The sequence below is a fragment of the Aythya ferina genome, assembly GCF_964211825.1.
Source record: "Aythya ferina genome assembly, chromosome: 15".
Classification (NCBI taxonomy): Eukaryota; Metazoa; Chordata; class Aves; order Anseriformes; family Anatidae; genus Aythya; species Aythya ferina.
Window position 1 is genome coordinate 12,319,123 of NC_140314.1, and position 17,768 is coordinate 12,336,890.

Here is a 17,768-nt window from a genome sequence, read left to right on the forward strand (position 1 = left end):
GGGGTTAGGGATGCCCCATAGGATCAGGATGACGCCCCCATGGGCCGGGGGCAACAGGCAGCACAGGGCAGTTTGGGCAACTGCGCAGGGCAGCATCCAAGGGGTCCAGCCCCAGCCCTGAGCAGGATGGAGCGAGCGGGTGAGCCCAGTGACCCCAAGGAGGCCCTGACCACCACATACCCCCCCCCCCAAAAAAAAAAACCCACAACCTGGGCTGAGGGCCCTGCTCGGAGCCCCCTGGCTTGGGCCGAGCCACAGCCGAGCCCCCTGGGACCCCTGGCCCCCCGATCTCGCGGCGGCGCTGCCGACAGCTGGTGGGAAGGAGCTTTCCCAGCGCATGGCGACAAATTCCTGGCGCTCGGAGCCGCTTTGCAGCCGCCGCGGCCCCAGCGGGGGGAGCTGCCCGGGGTGGAGGCAGATTAAAGGCGCTGGGGCTCCCAACTGCTCCCCGCGCACGGCCACCTGCTCGGCCCCGCACACCGGGACACGGCCCCCCCCGACCTCCCCGGGCCGTGCACGGGGGGGCTCAGCCCTGCGTGGGAATTGCTTCGTTAATTAATGCTCCCCGGCATCCCTGGGACCATCCTCCTCCTCCCCGTGCTGCTGCCGCCCCCGGCCCCTCGCTCCCGGCTCCTGTTTCCCCCGATTTTCTGCTCGCTCCCAGACTAATTGGCCCCACCTGCCAGCAAGCCGCAGAAAATCGGTGAAATCCCCATGGCCCCCACTTGGCCACAGCCGCGCAGGGGCCATCTCGCAGCACTGGGGGGGGGGCACCGGTGTTAGGGGGGGAGACACAGCCCTGGGAGAATTTTTCCAGCATATAGCAGTGTGTAGGGACAGTGTTGGTCCCAGTGGTGCGCGCTGTCCCCATCACTGCTCTGGTCTTAATGGGGTGAGCATCACTGGGCACCCAGACCCACATCTTTAAGGTGTGCTTGTGCAGTCACCTGCACCTGCAGTCACACCAGGGGTGGTCTGGGTGTACAGTGAGCACAGGCACCCCATCACGGGGACACCGGGCTGTCCCCAAGCTCCCGGGTCCTGCTGGAGGAGCTGTGCAAACCTCAGCCCCCGGGGGAGAAGGGGAGGAAACCACGGGCTGCGGGAAGCCGCCTGCCCTCTGTGTGCCGCCGGGTTCCCCTAATTGATTCATTATTGTTCCCTTTTTTTTTTTTTTAATTGTGGGTGGGCACCGACCCCGGAGACAGCACCAGGATTTTCCCACAGCCCAGCAGCAGCAGGAGAAGCCACAGGCGGGCACGCGGGCGTGCGAGGCGCACCAAGTGTGCGCGGGCGTGCAAAGCGCACGGGGCTGCCACGGCTGCTGCCGTTTCCAGCAGCCCCAGCCACGAGGAGCCGGGGGGCCAGCAGCCAGACCCCCCCCAAAACACACACACACACACACACACAGACAGACTCCGGGCACTCCGCTGCCCATGGCACGGCGCCCAGCGTGCCCGCGGCACACGCCGGGTGGCGGAAGGCCTCGGCGGGTGCGGGGCCGCCCCTTCCGGCAGCCATGGACACCGAGGCGCTGGATGAGCTGGCCGGGCAGCTGCGGGGGGAGGCCCTGGGGGGGCGCGGGCTGCTGCAGCTGGCGGCGGCCACCGGCTTGGCCGCCTACGCCGTCTGGGCCGCCGTGCTCATGCCCGGTTTCCGCCGGGTGCCGCTGCACCTGCAGGTACCCCCAGGACCCCCCCCCATGCCTGGGACACCCCCCCTCCATTCGCTTTGCAGTGCTGACCGAGCCCCCCCACCCTGCTCTTTGTGTGTGTCCCCCCCCTCCAGGTGCCCTACTTGCCGTCCAACGCCCAGCAAGTGGCCAACGTGATGGCGCTGCTGCGGGGCCGCTCGGGGAAGACGGCGGATTTGGGATCGGGGGACGGCCGGCTCGTAAGGGGGGGCCCAGCGAGGGCAGCGGGCAGGGAGGGGAGCACAAAGGCACCCCCGGTGCGGGGATCCCCAGGAGCAGGGTGCTGGCAGCACCCACAGGGGGTGGCCCTGGGGACATCCAGCAGGGTGGGACAACCTGGGGGGAAACCCTGAGAGCACAGCGGGAGCCTCAGCACCCATGGGTGCTGTGCCCTGCAAGGGGCTGCTGCTGGAGCTCCTGCCCCCGGGCTCCTCTCAGCCCCGACTCTCTCTCTGCAGGTGCTGGAGGCTCATAAGCAAGGGCTCAGGCCAGCTGTGGGCTACGAGCTCAACCCCTGGCTGCTGTGGCTCGCCAAGTACCGGGCTCGGAAGGCAGGGTGCCACGGGCAGGTCTCCTTCCTGAAGCAGGACCTGTGGAAGGTAACGGCCTCGGGGGCTGAGCGCTGGCCGTAGGCAGGGCGAGAGCTCTGAGGAGAGGCCTGGGCGCTGCTGGCCCTGATGGACACGCTGCTAGAGCTGCCTGCAGGTACCCCCAGCACAGTCGGGCAAAATCCACATGGGAATGTGGTGTGGGGACACCGAGACGATGCTGAAGGCAGGTCCCGGCTGTCCCAGCGCAGCCCGCTGTCCCACACGCTGTGTGGCATCCTTGCTTCCCCCGAGGTTCACAGGACCGCTTGCAAAATGCTTGGCCACTCAGGCAGCTCCCCCACGCTTCCCCCCTAGGAGCCTTTTGCTTCTTTCATTCCCCTTTTCCTTCTTTTTAAAGGCAAATCTTTCTGATTGCTACAACGTGACCGTGTTCCTGGCTCCCAGCGTGGTAAGTCCCTCTGCGCTGAGGTGCTGCTGTCTTGTCCTCAGCAGGCTTAGGAGGGAGATTTTTAGAAAACAGAGCAGATCTGGAATATTGGCAAAGATTTATTTTTTAAATAAGACCAAAAATTAGAGACTGGAGGTAAGGAAAAATCACAGAGTCACTCAGGTTGGAATAAAATTTGCATTTAGTCCTGGCCCCAGTGATGCACGGGGCCAGTCTCAGCCCTGCATTTTGGAAGGGCCTTCAGCTGCTGCTGCTTTTTCGCACCCACCAGCCCTGCTGAGAAGCTCCCCCACGTCCCCCGGTGGCACTGCCCCGAGGCATTCACGTGGGACAGGGTCCCCAGGCAGGGCTGCTCCATCCAGCCACATCTCAGGCCCTCGGCTGTCTGTCTCTCCCCAGAAGCCTCCCCTAGCTGCCAAGCTCCTTGCAGAACTCCCCGACGAGGCTCGCGTGGTGGCCGGACGCTTCCCCTTCCCGTCGTGGACCCCGAGCAGCACCCTGGGGCAGGGGCTGGAGCAAGCCTGGGCCTATGACATGAAGGAGGTGCGGCGCATGGCACGGTGCGGAGGGACACCCGGTGTAACGGCACCTCCTGGAGCCTCTCCCACCGGTGGTCTCAGCCCAGGAGAGCAGTGAGAGGGAGGGTGAGAGCGGTGCTTGGCCAGGCTTTTTCCCCACCCCCCCAAAAAAAAGGGGGGGACTTGGTCCCTCCATATCTTTCAGAGTGGTCAGCTTGGGGGAAGCAAGGGGGAGGGAAAATCAGATCCAGAACGATCCCACGATTTAAGGGCTACATCTCCAGTGCCTCTTTCTGTCCGATTGGTGATTTTGGATCATTTTTCCAAATAAACATTTGGACAGTTCTTCCCTCGAGACTTTTGCTGTGCCTTTGAGCCGCAGGGGGGGCTTCTTCTGCCTGGAGCCAGGGCAGCCTCAGGCTGTGCCCCGATGTCCCTTTGAAGCTGGAACAGGACGGCCGTCTGTCCGGCCTGCCTCCCACTGCAGGATTTGGGTTGGCCCTGCTCACATTACGTGGCATTCTTTCTTCCACTCAAACACAGAGAAAAAAGGTTTTCTTCCCACCGTGAAAGAGCAGCTCATCCCCTTTGTGCAGCCTCTTAGAGCCCAAGTGCACCTTGAACCATCCCTGGCCTCTTACAGCTCAGCAGGGAGCAGAGGCAGGAGCAGAGTTCGCCTTTAAAGCGAGGCTGACCCGGGAGAAACGCTGTGGCAGCGCTCTCAAGGGCAGGAGCAGGGACCTGTCCCTGCAGTCACGCAGCAAAACGCTGCCCAGGAGGCTGCCCCCGTGTCCCTCGTCGTGGTGTGCTCAGGGAGAGGCAGAACTCTTCCTACAGCTGAGGGGTCAGGGGCCAGGCACGGCACAGTTGCCCTGTCCCATTTTAGTAGCGTTAATTTGAGACTGAGAACACCCACGTGGGTCCCTGCGCTGCACGTTCCAGCTCTTGGCCAGGAAAGGAGCCTCAGCCAGCCTGCAGAACAGAAAGCCCCCTTCTTTTAAACTGTTTCTTTTTTTTTTTCCCTACAATCGTGCTGCTTTGTGGAGCCGCGGGGAAGAGCTACAGTCCCTGGCTGGGGGTCCGTCTGGATCCGGGCAGCAGGGGAGCGTCGGCCGCCCCCGCGCTGAGCGTGCGGGGTTCCTTGCTGCCAGCGAGCATCCTCAGCCGGAGGATCTCCTGCTTGTACCTGCAGCAGGGGAGCAGCAGCGTCATCCCCTCCTGGTCAGGGCCCTGCGCACAGCTCACGCACAGAGGTGGTCAGCTCACACCGACACTTTCTGCCCTGTGCTTGTCGTGCGCTGAAAACACGCTTCATCAGTTAGTGATGCTGGGCAGCACAGGTGCTGAGCCGCACTGGGATCTGAGCAGCCACAGAGGGAAAAACCACGGCCTTTTCCCTAGGAAAAGCTGCTTGTCACCTCTGCCAGGTAGCAGTGACAGCAACAAGCCCATGAGCTTGATCGAAGCTCCAGCTGGGCCGACTTGCGCCTCGCGTGGGGCGCAGAGCCGGAGCATGGCTCCAACAGATGCGCTCTGGTTGTCCTCGCCCTCCCCTGCCCCAGCAGCTGTTCCTTCCCCCTGCTGCAGGGCACGATAAGCCAGTGGGAAAGTGCAGCAGATCAGGGCTTGCTGGAAGGCTTTGGATTTTAGGCAACTCCTCTCTTCACCTCCTCCTAAGGATGGGCTTAGGCTCACGGGCCAGATGCGCCCCCCGGCACGCAGAGCGAGGCACGGAGCCAGCTGCCCGCACAGCTGGATGAGCTGTGTGACACCGGCTGTGCCGGGCAGTGCTGTGGGAAGGTGGCAGCAAGGTCAGGCCCTGGCAGGGTGCTGGGCACTGCCGTGTCTCTGGCAATTAGCCGGGGAGGTAAACTTGCAGCAGGAAGCGGAGAGCGCGTGAAGGGGGACCCTGCTGCCTCACCTTGCAAGATGCTTCTCCACGTACTCCTGCAGCTCTGCCACCTGCTCTTCTGCCACAATTGCCCGAGTCAGCAGCTGGCTTCTCTCCTTCTCCAAATCCTCCTGGAGGGGCAAGGAAAGCGTGGAGAAATTGGGGAGTGCTGTGAGATGGGAGGGAAGTCGCTCGGCCCCTCTCTGCCAGGAGGGGCTGAACGCTCTGGCTCTGGCACAGCTTGGCACGAAGCTGCAGAGGCAGGCAGGAGACTGACGTGCTCTGAGAAAGGAGCCTGGTGACAAGAGCCCAGCCTCCAGCAGGCTCAGCCACTCTTGGCCACCGGCTGTGCTGACCAGTTGAGCTCTCCTTGAGCAGACCACAGGCACGAGGACCTGTGCCACCCCAGGACACACAATAACCCTCCCCTGCCAATCTAGTTTTCCCTCCCAAGAGCTCTGCTCTGTTTCCAAAGCCCTTCCTCTACTGCCCCAGGTGTGGCAGTCTGTGCCAGCGATCCCCTTTCTCCCCAGCAGCCCCACTGCTGTGATCAGGGCTGGACAGCAAAGCCCACCTGTGCCAAGCCTGCTCACAGCGAGCATCTCCAGGCTCCTGGCTGCTGCCGAGCAATGTTGTGGGTGAAGAGAGCTCGGGGCCACCCCATTCCTGAGTGCAGTGCAGATACCTTTGCACCCCAAGAGAACCAGACTGCGAAGCTGATTCAGATTCAAACCAGACTTCTCATTTGAACCAGGTCAAAAACCTGTTTGTTACACAGATACCTAAATCCTTGTGCTGAAACAAGACATGGATCAGTACAGGCCAACAACCTGCAGCTGTAACGGCTGGCCTGCTTCTTTCAGGAGCTGTGAAAGCACAGCCTCAGTATGCAGCATCACTTGGTCAAGCACTGGTCAAGGTTACAGCTGTGGCCAGAGAAGGACCCAGCACCTCTTTGACACGTGAGCAAAGTCTGAGCTTATTTCAGGTGGGCTGCTCCGGCCCTTTACCTGGGTGCTGTGCGTGAACTCCCGGAGCTGCTTCCTGACCTCTGCCCAGCCCTCCTCATCCAGCTTCCTAGGAGAGAGAAGCAGATTTTGATCTTGCACGGACATTCAAAGCCAGCCCATCTGCAAGCTGCACGGCTCTGTTCGGAGGCTGGAAGCGTTTCGTGTCCAGCAGAGCATAAAGCACAGAGCGCCAAACCTTTTCCATCCCCGTGGCCCCAACTTAGGGGCGCGCAGCGCTGTCCCTGTGCCCAGGCGTGAGAGTCACAGCCCCTCTGCCAACCTGGGTTTCCCGCTGTGATGGCTGGATTCGTGCCAAGCTCACATCAACACTCATACATCAGAGGACTCCAAGCAGAAAGAGTCATTAACCTGACACTGCAAGGCTGAACTTTATGGAAATGGAGAGCGGGGTATGATCAATGCCAAGCGCTGGCGCTTTTCATGTGTGCGAGCGCAGACCCGCTCGCCCTGAGCGCTGGGTGCGATAGGTGAGCTGTCTGCTCAGCCCAGCCGTGGGAAAGTCCTTCCCATTCTGTCCCAGTCTGAACGAGCAAAATACAGGTCACATCTGATGCTCGGGGAATTTTGGTTGTATGAACTGAGGAATGCATTGTGCTCAAGCACGGCAGCCTGCAGACCCGAGACCGCTCCGCTGCGGCCGCGCGAGTTCCCTCTGGTGGCTGCAGTCACCCAGCCCGGGCACACAGAAAATCGTGGCTGAAAGATGTTTCATGGGAGCAGAAGTTAAGAGAACAATAAACAGTGAAGCCACACATCTGAGAAAGACGAGGAACACGATGATAGTTACAGGACTGTGGTTACAGCAGGCTTTGTGTCTCTGCTTAGAGCAGCAGGATAACCTGGTAGCTCTGGTAAAAACCATCAGCACACAGAAGTGTTTTCTGTGTGTTTTCAGGTTCTGCTACTTCTCTGTCCTGCTCCTGTGCTGAGTCTGTCAAAATTAATGTCTCTCTTTAAGCATTACTGTTATTTGTCAGCATCTAAACCAGTGGTAGACTCTGGTAACTCTTCTCCAAGAGACTGCGCTGGAATCCAGTGGCTCAGGCACTGACCAGCTCCTTGGCACTGTTACTGCAATACCTGGCATGTTTTCTAGGCTACCACATTTTAAAAGGCAGAAAAATCCCAGCCTGGATTTCTCTTAACACTTTGTTCTCCCACTCCATGGTTACAGCTGGTAGAGCTTCAGCAGAAGAATGGAGCAGGGGGGAAGAGATTGATCAAAAGAAGAAAATAAATGGCATGTCAGGAACCCAGGGTGGTGTCAGGACAGGATCACCGAGGGTTCCTGCCCAGCTTCTGTGCTGGGAGGGAGGAGAAACGAGAGTGTCCCAAGCTGGTGTAGTTTCACTGGCGTTTCTTGGGTTGTGATCCACCAAAGCCCTCAGCCATACACTTAACTTCAGCTTCCGAAGAGATCAGTGGGACTAACAACATGATTAAATCAAACATGTGCTTAAGAGCTTTCTTGGATCAAGGCCCAAATGACCAACTCATTTCACCACAGGAAATGCTGCACTGAGACGACAGCTGGCTTTTCTTCTCAGATGAGTTCCTGTCAGCTCTCTTTCTCCATTATTTATTACTGTCTCCAAGTAATGCAGAGAAGACCCCTCAGTCCATACAGCAAGGAGAATTCAGCATTTTGAATATCCCAAGAAACAGACAGGACTTACTGCTCAAATGGCAGCTGAAGGTCAGAGGTTTCTTTCATTTTTTTCTGAAGGCAAAGGAAGAACAGTACCTCTGTAAGCATTAGAACATTGCAATCTCACCACAGTCCCCACCACTTTGAAGAAAGTGCCACAACTGTCCCAGCACTCTAACGCTAAGAGTATGAGCAGGACAGCCCTAAGGTTTAGGTCTCCCACCCCATTAATGTTTAAATAAATGCATCTCACACAAATCAAGAAAGATTGATTCTGCCCAGGCAGAACCAGTGGGAGGACGTGGAGCTCACTGGTGTGCTTCTGAGCGTGGTCTCCTGCTTGGACAGCCCCGAGTGAGAACGGGAGCAAGCACTAGTCTGTGTCACAGAGACACAGCAAACCCTCAGGGGATGCACTCAGAAATGGGGAGAGCTATCCTACTGCTCTGTCTGTTGCCACTGAGACTCCCCCCACCCAGTTTCAAGCTGCAGCCACTACCTGCTGCAATTCCTGTAGCTGCAGCTCCAGTTTCGCTTTGTGCTCCCGCAGCCGGTTTAGCTCCTGGGTTGTGTTTGTCAGCAGCTCCGGGTCTGTGATGGCAAAGTGGAGCTCAGCGGGGCCGGAATCCATATCGCTGCTGCCCAAGGAGCGGATCTGCTCTCGCTGCATGCTGTAACAACATGCCAAGAGGCGTTAGACTTTACCTTTGGTGAAGTAACAGCGCTGAGCATTGATGCTGCTGGCAGTGCCATTTGCTTGGGACCTGCTGGCTTCTGGCCACCTGGAAAGGGTAGGTGGGAGAGCCCAGCAGCACGTGCAATATTCCTGGGCGTGCTGAGGGCAGCTCATCCTGTTTGTGGCCTTTAAGCCACAGATTTCTGCTGCTTCCCACAGCCCAAGCTGCTGAGAGAGCCGTGGAGCAGAGCTGGGAACACTGCAGGGAAGCAGGACATGTTGGTGGCACCTCTCCATTTCCACACCATCCAATGTGGATTCAGTCTCTCGCCCTAAATTTTGCACGGGAGGAACCTGGGCACAGAGCAGCTCCAGTGCATGCAGAGCTGCGATACCTTGCTCCTGGCGTGTCAGGAGTATGGAGATAAGCATGTACTCCAGGACCTCAGCTCCACATGGGAGCCCCGTTTGCCTCCCTTGCAGCAAGGGGACTGGGTGCTAGCACCATGGGGCACTTCCACTAGGTCCCTAGCAATGACCTGAAGAGGCAGAGGTAGCCCAGGCCCTGTTTTAGCCCTGCCTGTATGCAATCAGCAGGTTCTCATGCTTCTTGACCAAGTTTTTCATGCGTTTCTTGTAGGCACGTGCTGCTCCAGCTAGTTGCTCCTCCCGAGACTTGTAGGAAGCCCTGATGTCCTGCAGCATGCTGTCCACAAAGTGCTTCATGTGAGCTGGGGCTTTGCTGGGCTCTGTCCAGTCACTGGATTTGCTGTCCATGTAATCCTTTAAACATACAGAGAAGGAAATGGAAGTGATCAAGTCTTTCCCTGTACGAGTAACCCATTTCCACACCGAAGGTCCAGGAATATTTGTGATGACAGCACTCAGAACAGGGCATATCTTCCATTTTCGAAGATCAGGGAAGACTAATTAATTTTCATCAAACCCCTTTCGAGGCAGAGAAGGCACACTGCTGTCAGTGACCCTATATCACGGATCCATCTAGGGGAACATGAGTGCGTCAGGAGCCAACGTCTCTAGTCCTGTATTCTTTCTGTTGTGCCCTGCTCCTTCTGTTGGGAGATACCCTGACAGAAATTAAGCTCTTCTTCACAGTAAAAAATGCTTCTGCATTGTTAACCTCTTGGCACAGCAGTTCCTGCCAAAAACTGCTTACCTATGGGGGTAGAAACAGTTTTCTTCCCAGCCACTGATGGATGCAAGCAGGTACCCATGCCTGAACCTGCCTGAATCTCCTGCTTTGTGCTGAGTCCTCACCGTGCTCTGTGGGCCCTACTCTGCATCAGAGGTGCTTGTTCGTTCCCAGAGCAGGTCTGCAGGTCCCAGGCACTTGTGTTACACAGGTCTGTGCTGACCACAGAGGCTGGCAAAGCTTCCCCTGAGGACAGCAGCAGGGGCACCGTGGAGGCAGCAAACCGAGGAGGCAACAAAGCCCTCAGTGGCACCGCCAGGCCTGCCGAGGGAAGTTGTCAGGGCAATGGGGATTAGGAGCCAACTGGAAGGCAGCCATAGTAAATAAGAGGATCTTTCCGTCCAAGTAATCTGACCAAGGAAGATCGTCCCAGCAGAAACTCAGACAGTTTCGCGTGGTCACACGGGAAATCTGGGCTAGGAGAGAGACCAATTCCTGCTGCAAGCACAGCTCCCCAAGCCCCAGCGCCCCTCTGCCCAGCAGCCCAGCGAGGAGGGGATGGAGCAGACACGTTCTAGAAGCAGGCAGTCAGCAAGGAGAGCCTTCCGCAGGCTGGGGTCTGGGGGTACCCACCGCCAAGTCCTTGACGTGCTGCGCGAGCCGGCAGCGGTACTGCTCGTTGAGCTCCTTCAGACGCAGCTGCAGCCGGGAGTTCTCCGCCTCCACCTCTTGCAGCTGGCTCTGGGAGGTGAGCAGCACCTAGGCACAGCCAGCGTTCACACCGCTGCTCTCAGCCTCCAGCCAAATGAGGGGCACTAAAGTGCTCGATAGGGAAGGGGGACTTCAGTTTCCCTACAGCAGGGAGGTTGGGAAGGGCCTGGGTTTTCATACAGGAGCTTACCAGCAATGTTTACTCTCTATCCCTCTGCTACCTTTGATCTTTTGCAATCCCCTGCAAGTGGCTTCTCCAGCTCTTTTGAAACATCAGTGAACAAAATTCCTCCCACCCCAAGCAAGCAGCACATCCCACCAGGTGCGCTGCACGCCCTGTGCAGGGAGGAGCACCTTGGTGCGATGAACTCCCCGGAGAGGAAGAGATGTCGGAGCACCTCGGTGCCAGCCACCCGCCCCACCGCTAGCTCCGGGTTACGCTCACTGCTCCTCGTGTCCCAGCCACGGGAGGGGAAGGGAAGGAGCCTGCCCTTACTGCTGACTGCTCCGCCAGTTTGCGCTGGGTGTCCCGAATTGCTCGCTTCGCCTCCTGCAGCTCCTTCCCCACGGCGATCCTGTGCACACAGGGAGAAGGCACGTTTATTTCAAACCCCCAAATGTCTCTGCAGGCCCGATACCTCCAGCTTTGAGAAGGAAACCACTACTAATGACAGAAATCTCTAAGCAGCTGCTTACACATTGAGCAGCTCTGCCACACATCGACCACGGATTTTCAAGGCCAGTTGTGTACCTAAACAGACTTTTAAGGAGACATCTAACGCTCTTAAGATCCTCAAAAACATCAGCTTTTACTTCCAGGCCTCGCTTATAACAGTCATTTGCCACCCTGTACCCCACCAAAGGGAGGCTGCCTCCACTCCTGTTCGCCAGGATCACATCCAGCTGCAGTGAGACCCCAAAATGCCCAGCTGGGTAAGAGAAGGATGCGTGTGCCTCAAACACTCACACTTGCTCTTCCAGCTTCTGCTGCTGCGAATCATAGGTTTTCTTCAGATTTTCAATCTCCACTTTTATGCGATCCTGGTTTCCAAGCAACTGAGGGACAAGCGAACAGGAAGATGAGATCGAGGGCTGACATAAACAGAAGGATTCTTCAAAAGGGAGAAGGTGAGGAGAGCCTCCAGCTAGCCCAAATCCAGCCAGCATGGGAAACACAGGGGAAAGGATGGGTTTAGTGACCAGTGCTCTGCAGCACGCCATAAATGACATTTGATCTGGAGAAAGGGCACGTGGAAGGGCACACGTGTCGCTCCTCCAAGTGAGATTCTCACTCTGACAGTCAGATTCTCATCAGGAGCTGGTGGTGGAGCCCAAGCTGGTACCACACAGGCTGCAGATGGAAACAAGGCAGGAAATATCTCTTGTGCTCTCATTTTTGGGTGCTTATCACCCTCATCTATTTCAAGCATCAGCAAGAAGAAAATAACCAAGCATCCCCTGTACTTGTTGATTTTAAACTCCTGCCTCTTCTCTCCAGTGGGCACTGACTGAGGGAGCCACATGTTGCCCTGCACGAGGCAGGAGTTATTCTGATCTCAACTGCATGGCTTAAAGAAAAGAAAATAAACCAAGGCACTAACCCATCCACAAAACGCAAGTTAGTACCAGGAGCTGCCAGCCACACTCCAAATAAATTCCCCCCTCTGCTTCCCCAAGGGCCCCACAGCAGAACCCACACACTCACATTTTTTTCCAGGTTTTGCTGCTTGTGTTCAGAGGCAAGTGCATCTTCTGGCTGATTTGAAGAAGAGACAGAAGAAGGTACCTTTAGACCCCTGTTCTCCAAGGAGCTCAGACTGGGGACGGGGCAGAGAGGTCCTTACCTTCACCTTCTGAGCAGAGACACGGCGCACCACTGCTCGCACTCTTCCAGGCTCAGCAGAGGGCTCATCAGCTGTGGCGTGAGAGAGGTGCTGGTAGCTCCCTGTGCCAGGAAGGGTGCTCTTGGCATTGGCCAGGTTGAGCAGCTCTAGGCTGAGCTCTTCATTCTTCAAGACCTGCCAGGTCAAGCAAGAAGGAAAGAGCATCTGAAATCCTGCCTCTCCAGCTCCGCGCGCTGTTTGTTCAGCACGTACCCACTGCTCCTGGTGTGTACACAAAGCAGGCACTCACATCCCCTCCTGAAAGCAAGTTTTATTTTTAGTTCCCTCTCATATGTCCAGGGATATCAGTGATTTTCTGATTCTCAAGGAGATGCAGGGCGAGCATCACCGCCAGGCGCCAGGCACGGCACGCAGCGTTATCCACACGTAACCTCACTCCCCCTGCCCGTCTCGCCCTCACGCTCACGTTCAGATAGGGATTGTGGTGCCAGCACACCCTGATGCCAGCCCGGCCCTGGGCACAGCTCTGCCAACACCGCTCCATCCTGACCTACAGCTCTCTCCTTACCCCGACTCTACTCTCCGCACAGCTTCCCAACACGTTGGGCATGTCTTTCCCCAAACAATGCCTCCGGACTACATAATGTAAGGGAGAATGGCCAAATATCCATCCATCTCGGCTGACGCCACCCAGCTAATTCCAGTTTTGTCTGAATGCATACCTCCAGAAGCAGCCAGCCCACAGCACCGTGTAGGCAGCGAGATTCAAAGCAGCACTGGTGTGAAGTGACACATTTCCAAAAGATAAAGAGGATCTGAATGAGAAAGGCTCTGTTACAGGTGATCTGGAAGGAACACTGGGGGAATTCATGTCTCACGGGAGGGTTTCTATGTAGATAACAAAGCTTTGATGGAGTTTATGACTGGGGACAAGCTTGAGTAATTGTTACCATGGCAGTGAATCGGGAGGATGGGAGGCAGAGGTCATCTGAGTCATCCGTGTAGAGAATAGCTTATCAAAAGATAGCACAGGGTGGGCTGAGGGAGAGAGGAGAGGAGAAAAGAGGCTGACAAAGAGGTGAGATATACAGCTGTGAAAACTGACAGCTACGCAGAGACAGGCTGCTCGTTCCCCAACCGAAACCGATCCATCTGCAGCTGTCAGCGCCGACAATTTGATCAGAGGGGGTCACACAAGCGCAGAAGTACCAGCTTTTGCTTTTTCTTTTTCTTTTTTTTTTTTTTTTTTTTTTTTGGCCAGCCAAAGAAAGAGGCAGTCCCAGGTTTGTGATGGGCTTCTCTGCCTCCCATGTGCTCCGAGTCCTGGCCCTGCTCCAGGGAAAACCCCGGCATGGGACTGGTCCGGGGCTGCTCGGGTTCCCCGCGCCGGCCTCGCTTTGTAGCACCGCTGTGGGCCCTGCGAGCCCCCCGAACAAAAGAGCAGGAGGAAACGGAGAGTTGAGGAAAGGTCAGGGTCCTGAAAAGGAAGAATTTACAGCGTGTTAGAAAACAGGCACAAAGTGTTGGGCTGGCATCTCCTGCAAGGCACTTCCCCAGGGACGGGAAAGGCCAACGCGGCCGCTCTCCTGCGCCTGGGACAGACCCAGGGCGATTTGTGAATCACGGCGTACAATGGGGGCTGTAACAATTCAGAGACTCTAACTGTTCCCTACAAGGGACCATGAATGAGCTCGCGGAGCTGCTTCTGCGCCAAGCAGCCATGACAACATATTGGCAAGGTCACAAGTAGCACTTGTAATTGGGAATGTGTAAAAGGTTCATTGTGTCCCGCGAAGAGCTCCGGGGAAGGGGAGGGGGCAGAACCGCAGGCTGCTTTTGCCATTTCCTTTGGGAAAGTCCACATTGGGAAAATAATGAGCAAGAGGCCCATGCCGCCACAAGCCCCAGGCTGCCAAGTTGGAGTCTCTTTCGCTTCAGGCAGGGGTATTCAGCAGTCAGAGCCAAGACACCGGGGTAAAGTCCTCACCCTACCAATTACACCCGAGGATTTCACCCTTGGCTTCTGATCCCTGCTCCACCGCTCCAGGCTGCTATCCGAGCATGTACCTTACTCCACGTGCCTCGCTTTTCTCTGAAACGCTCCAGGATCCACGTGAAAACAGTGCGTTATTACCGCTAACCCCTTAAAACCATCATTCCGGGATGTCAGCAGCCTGAAAATCCGATTTTTGACTAACACACTGCACCCCCTTGGGGATGAGAAGCCACAGAGATGGCTGAACGCTGAGCTACTCCTCCGTGAGCCGAGGAGCTCCGTGAGCTCTGTCTCGGCAGCGTGCTGGCAGGCAGTGGCATGCGCTCTGCCTCGTGCTCCTGGGGCAGCAGGGGCTGGAGGGTGGGTTTGCACCCTGCGAGCAGCCGAGCTGGCTTCCTCATGAGCAGTTTCTCAGCTTATGACAAATAATAGCACGTGCGTGCACCCTGTGTGCATCCCAGCTGCAAGGTGCCACAGAGGAGTTGAAACTGGCTTTTCACTTCCCAGCTGGAGCCGGCTGGGAGCCGTACCCCACTCACTGCCACGTCCGTGTGAACGGGTCACTTCACAAGTCCCTAATTCATTGATTGGCAACCGGATGGTTATGACCTTGTATCCTCCTCTACTTGAGCTCTACCTGATGCTCATCATACAGAGAGACTGGACAGACAGGGACAAACGCACTTGGTGGGGCTTTGCCCGTTGTGGGGTGACATTTCGTGTCAATCCTGTATAAACTAGCGTGCCCCACATGCTCCCATCACAGGGCCAGCACGGTAAACTAGGTCACTTGGCTGAACCAGCTGAAATATCTGCCGAGGAGGGAGGCAGGAGTGTGTCAGTCATCCGATCCAATTCAAAGAGAAGGAGAAGTGGGAGGGGGGAGAGGGAGGGAAGTGGGGAAGGTCTATTACAGTAGCTATTCTTGCCAAAGGAATGCACAATTCTGGGATGCAAAAGACTTTAGTTAATCATCACTAATTTAATAGTCACCAGGAAAATCACTATATTTTAAGGGACAATCAGAAACTTGATTATATTTTGTGGTTTTATAAACTTGTCAACTTCAAAAACTTCTAGGCCCCTTCCTGCCACCAAGTGAGATGAGACAGACTACAAATCCGTTCCCGTGCAGCCTGTGCAAGCCATGCAGAAAAAAAAGGGAAACAAAGCGTGCTGGCAGTCCAGAGGGACCTGAAACGTGCACCCAGACCAGACCTGCAACGCCCTTCTCTTTGCATGGGTAGGGATGGGGATGTGGGGTAAGGGAAAAAGGGAAGACTCCGCTAACAGGAGCGCAGTCACAGGGCAGCATGGGCACAGCGCTGCTCCTGGCTTGGTAAGCAACCCAAAGACAACTTTAGATTGGGAAGTTGTGGGGTGGAGTGGGGAACACCAAAGCTGTCTCACCTCCTGGTCGAGCTCTTTGCCCAGGGCCAGGTAATTGCTCTTCAGAATGATGTACTCGTCCGCCAGCTCCTTATGGCTGGTCTCCAGCGTGCGCAGCCGGTCCCGCAAGGCGTCCCGCTCCCCGGTGACTTTCTCACTGCGGAGCTCCAGCTCCAGCACACGGTTCTCCAGGGACAAGATCTGCAGAGGGGGGGGCAGCAGAATTAGACCAGCAGCTATAATAAAGCATTTATTTGTTCAAACAGGCTCTAGCATGAAGGGACATGAGTTTCACATGAATTTCTCAAGTATCTGGGCAATGGGGGTAATTCACTACTCTAGCTAAAGAAAAGCGAGTGTGCCAAACAAGAAAAGATCCTGAATAAAGGTATCTGACAGAGCTGAAACCTTTTGCATACCATATTTTTCAGTTCAAAGTTCTCTGTCTCATACTGCTCCTTCATTTTGTTTGTCTCAATCTGGAGATCAATGAGTTCTTTGGAAATCTAGGGAGAGAAAGGACGTTATAAAAAGGTCATGGACTGACTCTGAGGCCAGCACATTATCTCAACAGGTTGCAACAGGGAATTAGAGCCCAGAGGTGCTGAAAGGACCCACAGTTGCACCTTTTACCTGAGCACTAGCAGAAGAGGAACACTGCTGAGAGCCGAGATCAGCTCCCAGCGCTGCGTTTTTTTGCCACTGAAGCATCCTGTCCCACAGACACACCAAATAAAAAGGTAAAGACACAACCCTCAAAGAGGAAAAGCTAAGGAGAATCAATCCTGAGGTCCTGGCCTCTTTCAGAAGGAAGAGGTGTGGGAAGCCAGTGAGACCACAGTCAATCTGAGCTTATTCCAGCCTAAACACCGCCAGGGAGCAAATGGAGGAGCCTGGGTTTGGAAACACATACACCTCTGGAAAGAGGCCCCAACATTTCCCACCAGATTTTTCACTGCAGATCTATCGGGCTCACACAGCTTCACGGCTCAGTTCTCTCCAACTCCCCAAGTATCTCTTTTACCTTCAGTTTTTCCTCTTCACTGAAGACCATTCTGGCTGACAAATCTGGTTTGGAGCCAGCCAGCGTCCCCATCCTCTCCTGCAGGTCTCCAGGCCCCATGTACAGCCTCTCATTCCTATCCTGCAGCTGCACCTAGAGACACAAAACAGCTCCAACAGCCAGTGCCAGAGAGCAGAGCTCTTCTCTCCTGTCACTGTGCTGATGGAAGAGAAGAGCACAGCATATCCAGCAAGGAAATGCAGCTTCTCAGAGTTTTAACAGATAGCAGATGGGATTTTCAGCTGTCATTTTCCTCCTGTGGTTAGGATTTCATTTGCAGAGCACTGGTCCAGTGACCCAGGAAGGGGCCGCAGACCTTCATACTCACATTTTTGTTAGCGAGATGCTGCACCTGCTCTGTCAGAGCATTTACACTCTCCTTCTCTACAACGCTTCCAAAATCCATGTGCATGAGACTCAGTGCTTGCAGGCTAGGGAGACTGAAGAGCAAAGGCAGGGCCTAAGGATCTCTGCGGCAGCGACTTTCCCCTCTAGGTCCAGCACAAGCGATGTTGCTATCAACTTTGGTTGCTAGAGGGTGCAGCATCCACCTCGATCTGAGGTGGAGCCAAGTATTGCAGCCAGCCCCGGGGCTGTTAGAGCAGAAGAAATGACAGGGGTCAGGAGGTATCTGTGTTCCTAAGACAGCACGGGTCAGATACTCAAGTGAGGAGCTTAGCAGACACCACCAGCAAGGTAATGCTGCCAGTGAGGAGATGCTGCTTTGTTTGTATTCACTCCAAAGCCAAAGCCACTCTGCAGGGATGGCTTCCGTCCACAGGGATCCACAGGGATCCACAGGGATCCACAGGGATCTTAACAGGATTTCAGATCTGGATCTCAGTTTCACAACTCAGGCCTTTAAGCCAGCCATCTGTCCGGAGACTGTCCTGTAGCATCTAGCATCAGCTTGCTTCCCTGCATTTTTTTCTTATCTCTACAGTACTTGTACCTCTTGTGTCACCTAGGAAGGACAGCACACAATTATGAAAGGCCAATGAACTGCCCAAAGGGGATCAGGATCTTTCAGCTCTGACCGAGCTACAGCTGGTGACAGGGAAGACCTTCCCAGATTTATCAGCGAGATGCAATGTTGAAAAATGCAAATTTTAAAGCAAAACGCACACTGAAAGAAACTGCTACAAAAGCTATCTGT

General features: G+C 55.8%; 2 protein-coding genes across 3 annotated transcripts; one reads left to right on the forward strand and one right to left on the reverse strand.

Annotated features, from left to right (window-relative positions):
* Positions 1-1,516: 1,516 nt before the first annotated feature.
* Positions 1,517-3,563, forward strand: ANTKMT (adenine nucleotide translocase lysine methyltransferase). The gene is made up of 5 exons (XM_084537266.1): positions 1,517-1,681; positions 1,789-1,893; positions 2,152-2,292; positions 2,642-2,692; positions 3,092-3,563. The coding sequence occupies exons 1-5, from the start codon at positions 1,520-1,522 to the stop codon at positions 3,326-3,328; spliced, it is 696 nt and encodes a 231-aa protein (XP_084393392.1). The 5' UTR covers positions 1,517-1,519; the 3' UTR covers positions 3,329-3,563.
* A 490-nt stretch (positions 3,564-4,053) lies between these two features.
* CCDC78 (coiled-coil domain containing 78) lies at positions 4,054-17,204 on the reverse strand. 2 transcript variants are annotated; one of them, XM_084537264.1, is made up of 16 exons: positions 16,941-17,204; positions 16,574-16,705; positions 15,969-16,055; positions 15,571-15,750; positions 12,887-12,979; positions 12,165-12,338; positions 12,026-12,076; positions 11,288-11,376; positions 10,817-10,895; positions 10,243-10,368; positions 9,037-9,239; positions 8,280-8,451; positions 7,809-7,852; positions 6,112-6,178; positions 5,132-5,232; positions 4,054-4,396 (listed from the first exon to the last, which is right to left on the reverse strand). In XM_084537264.1, the coding sequence occupies exons 1-16, from the start codon at positions 17,022-17,024 to the stop codon at positions 4,270-4,272; spliced, it is 1,809 nt and encodes a 602-aa protein (XP_084393390.1). In that variant the 5' UTR covers positions 17,025-17,204; the 3' UTR covers positions 4,054-4,269. The 2 variants fall into 2 exon arrangements, with proteins under 2 accessions (XP_084393390.1, XP_084393391.1); XM_084537265.1 differs by lacking the exon at positions 12,887-12,979 and having other exon boundaries at positions 16,941-17,203.
* Positions 17,205-17,768: the final 564 nt, after the last annotated feature.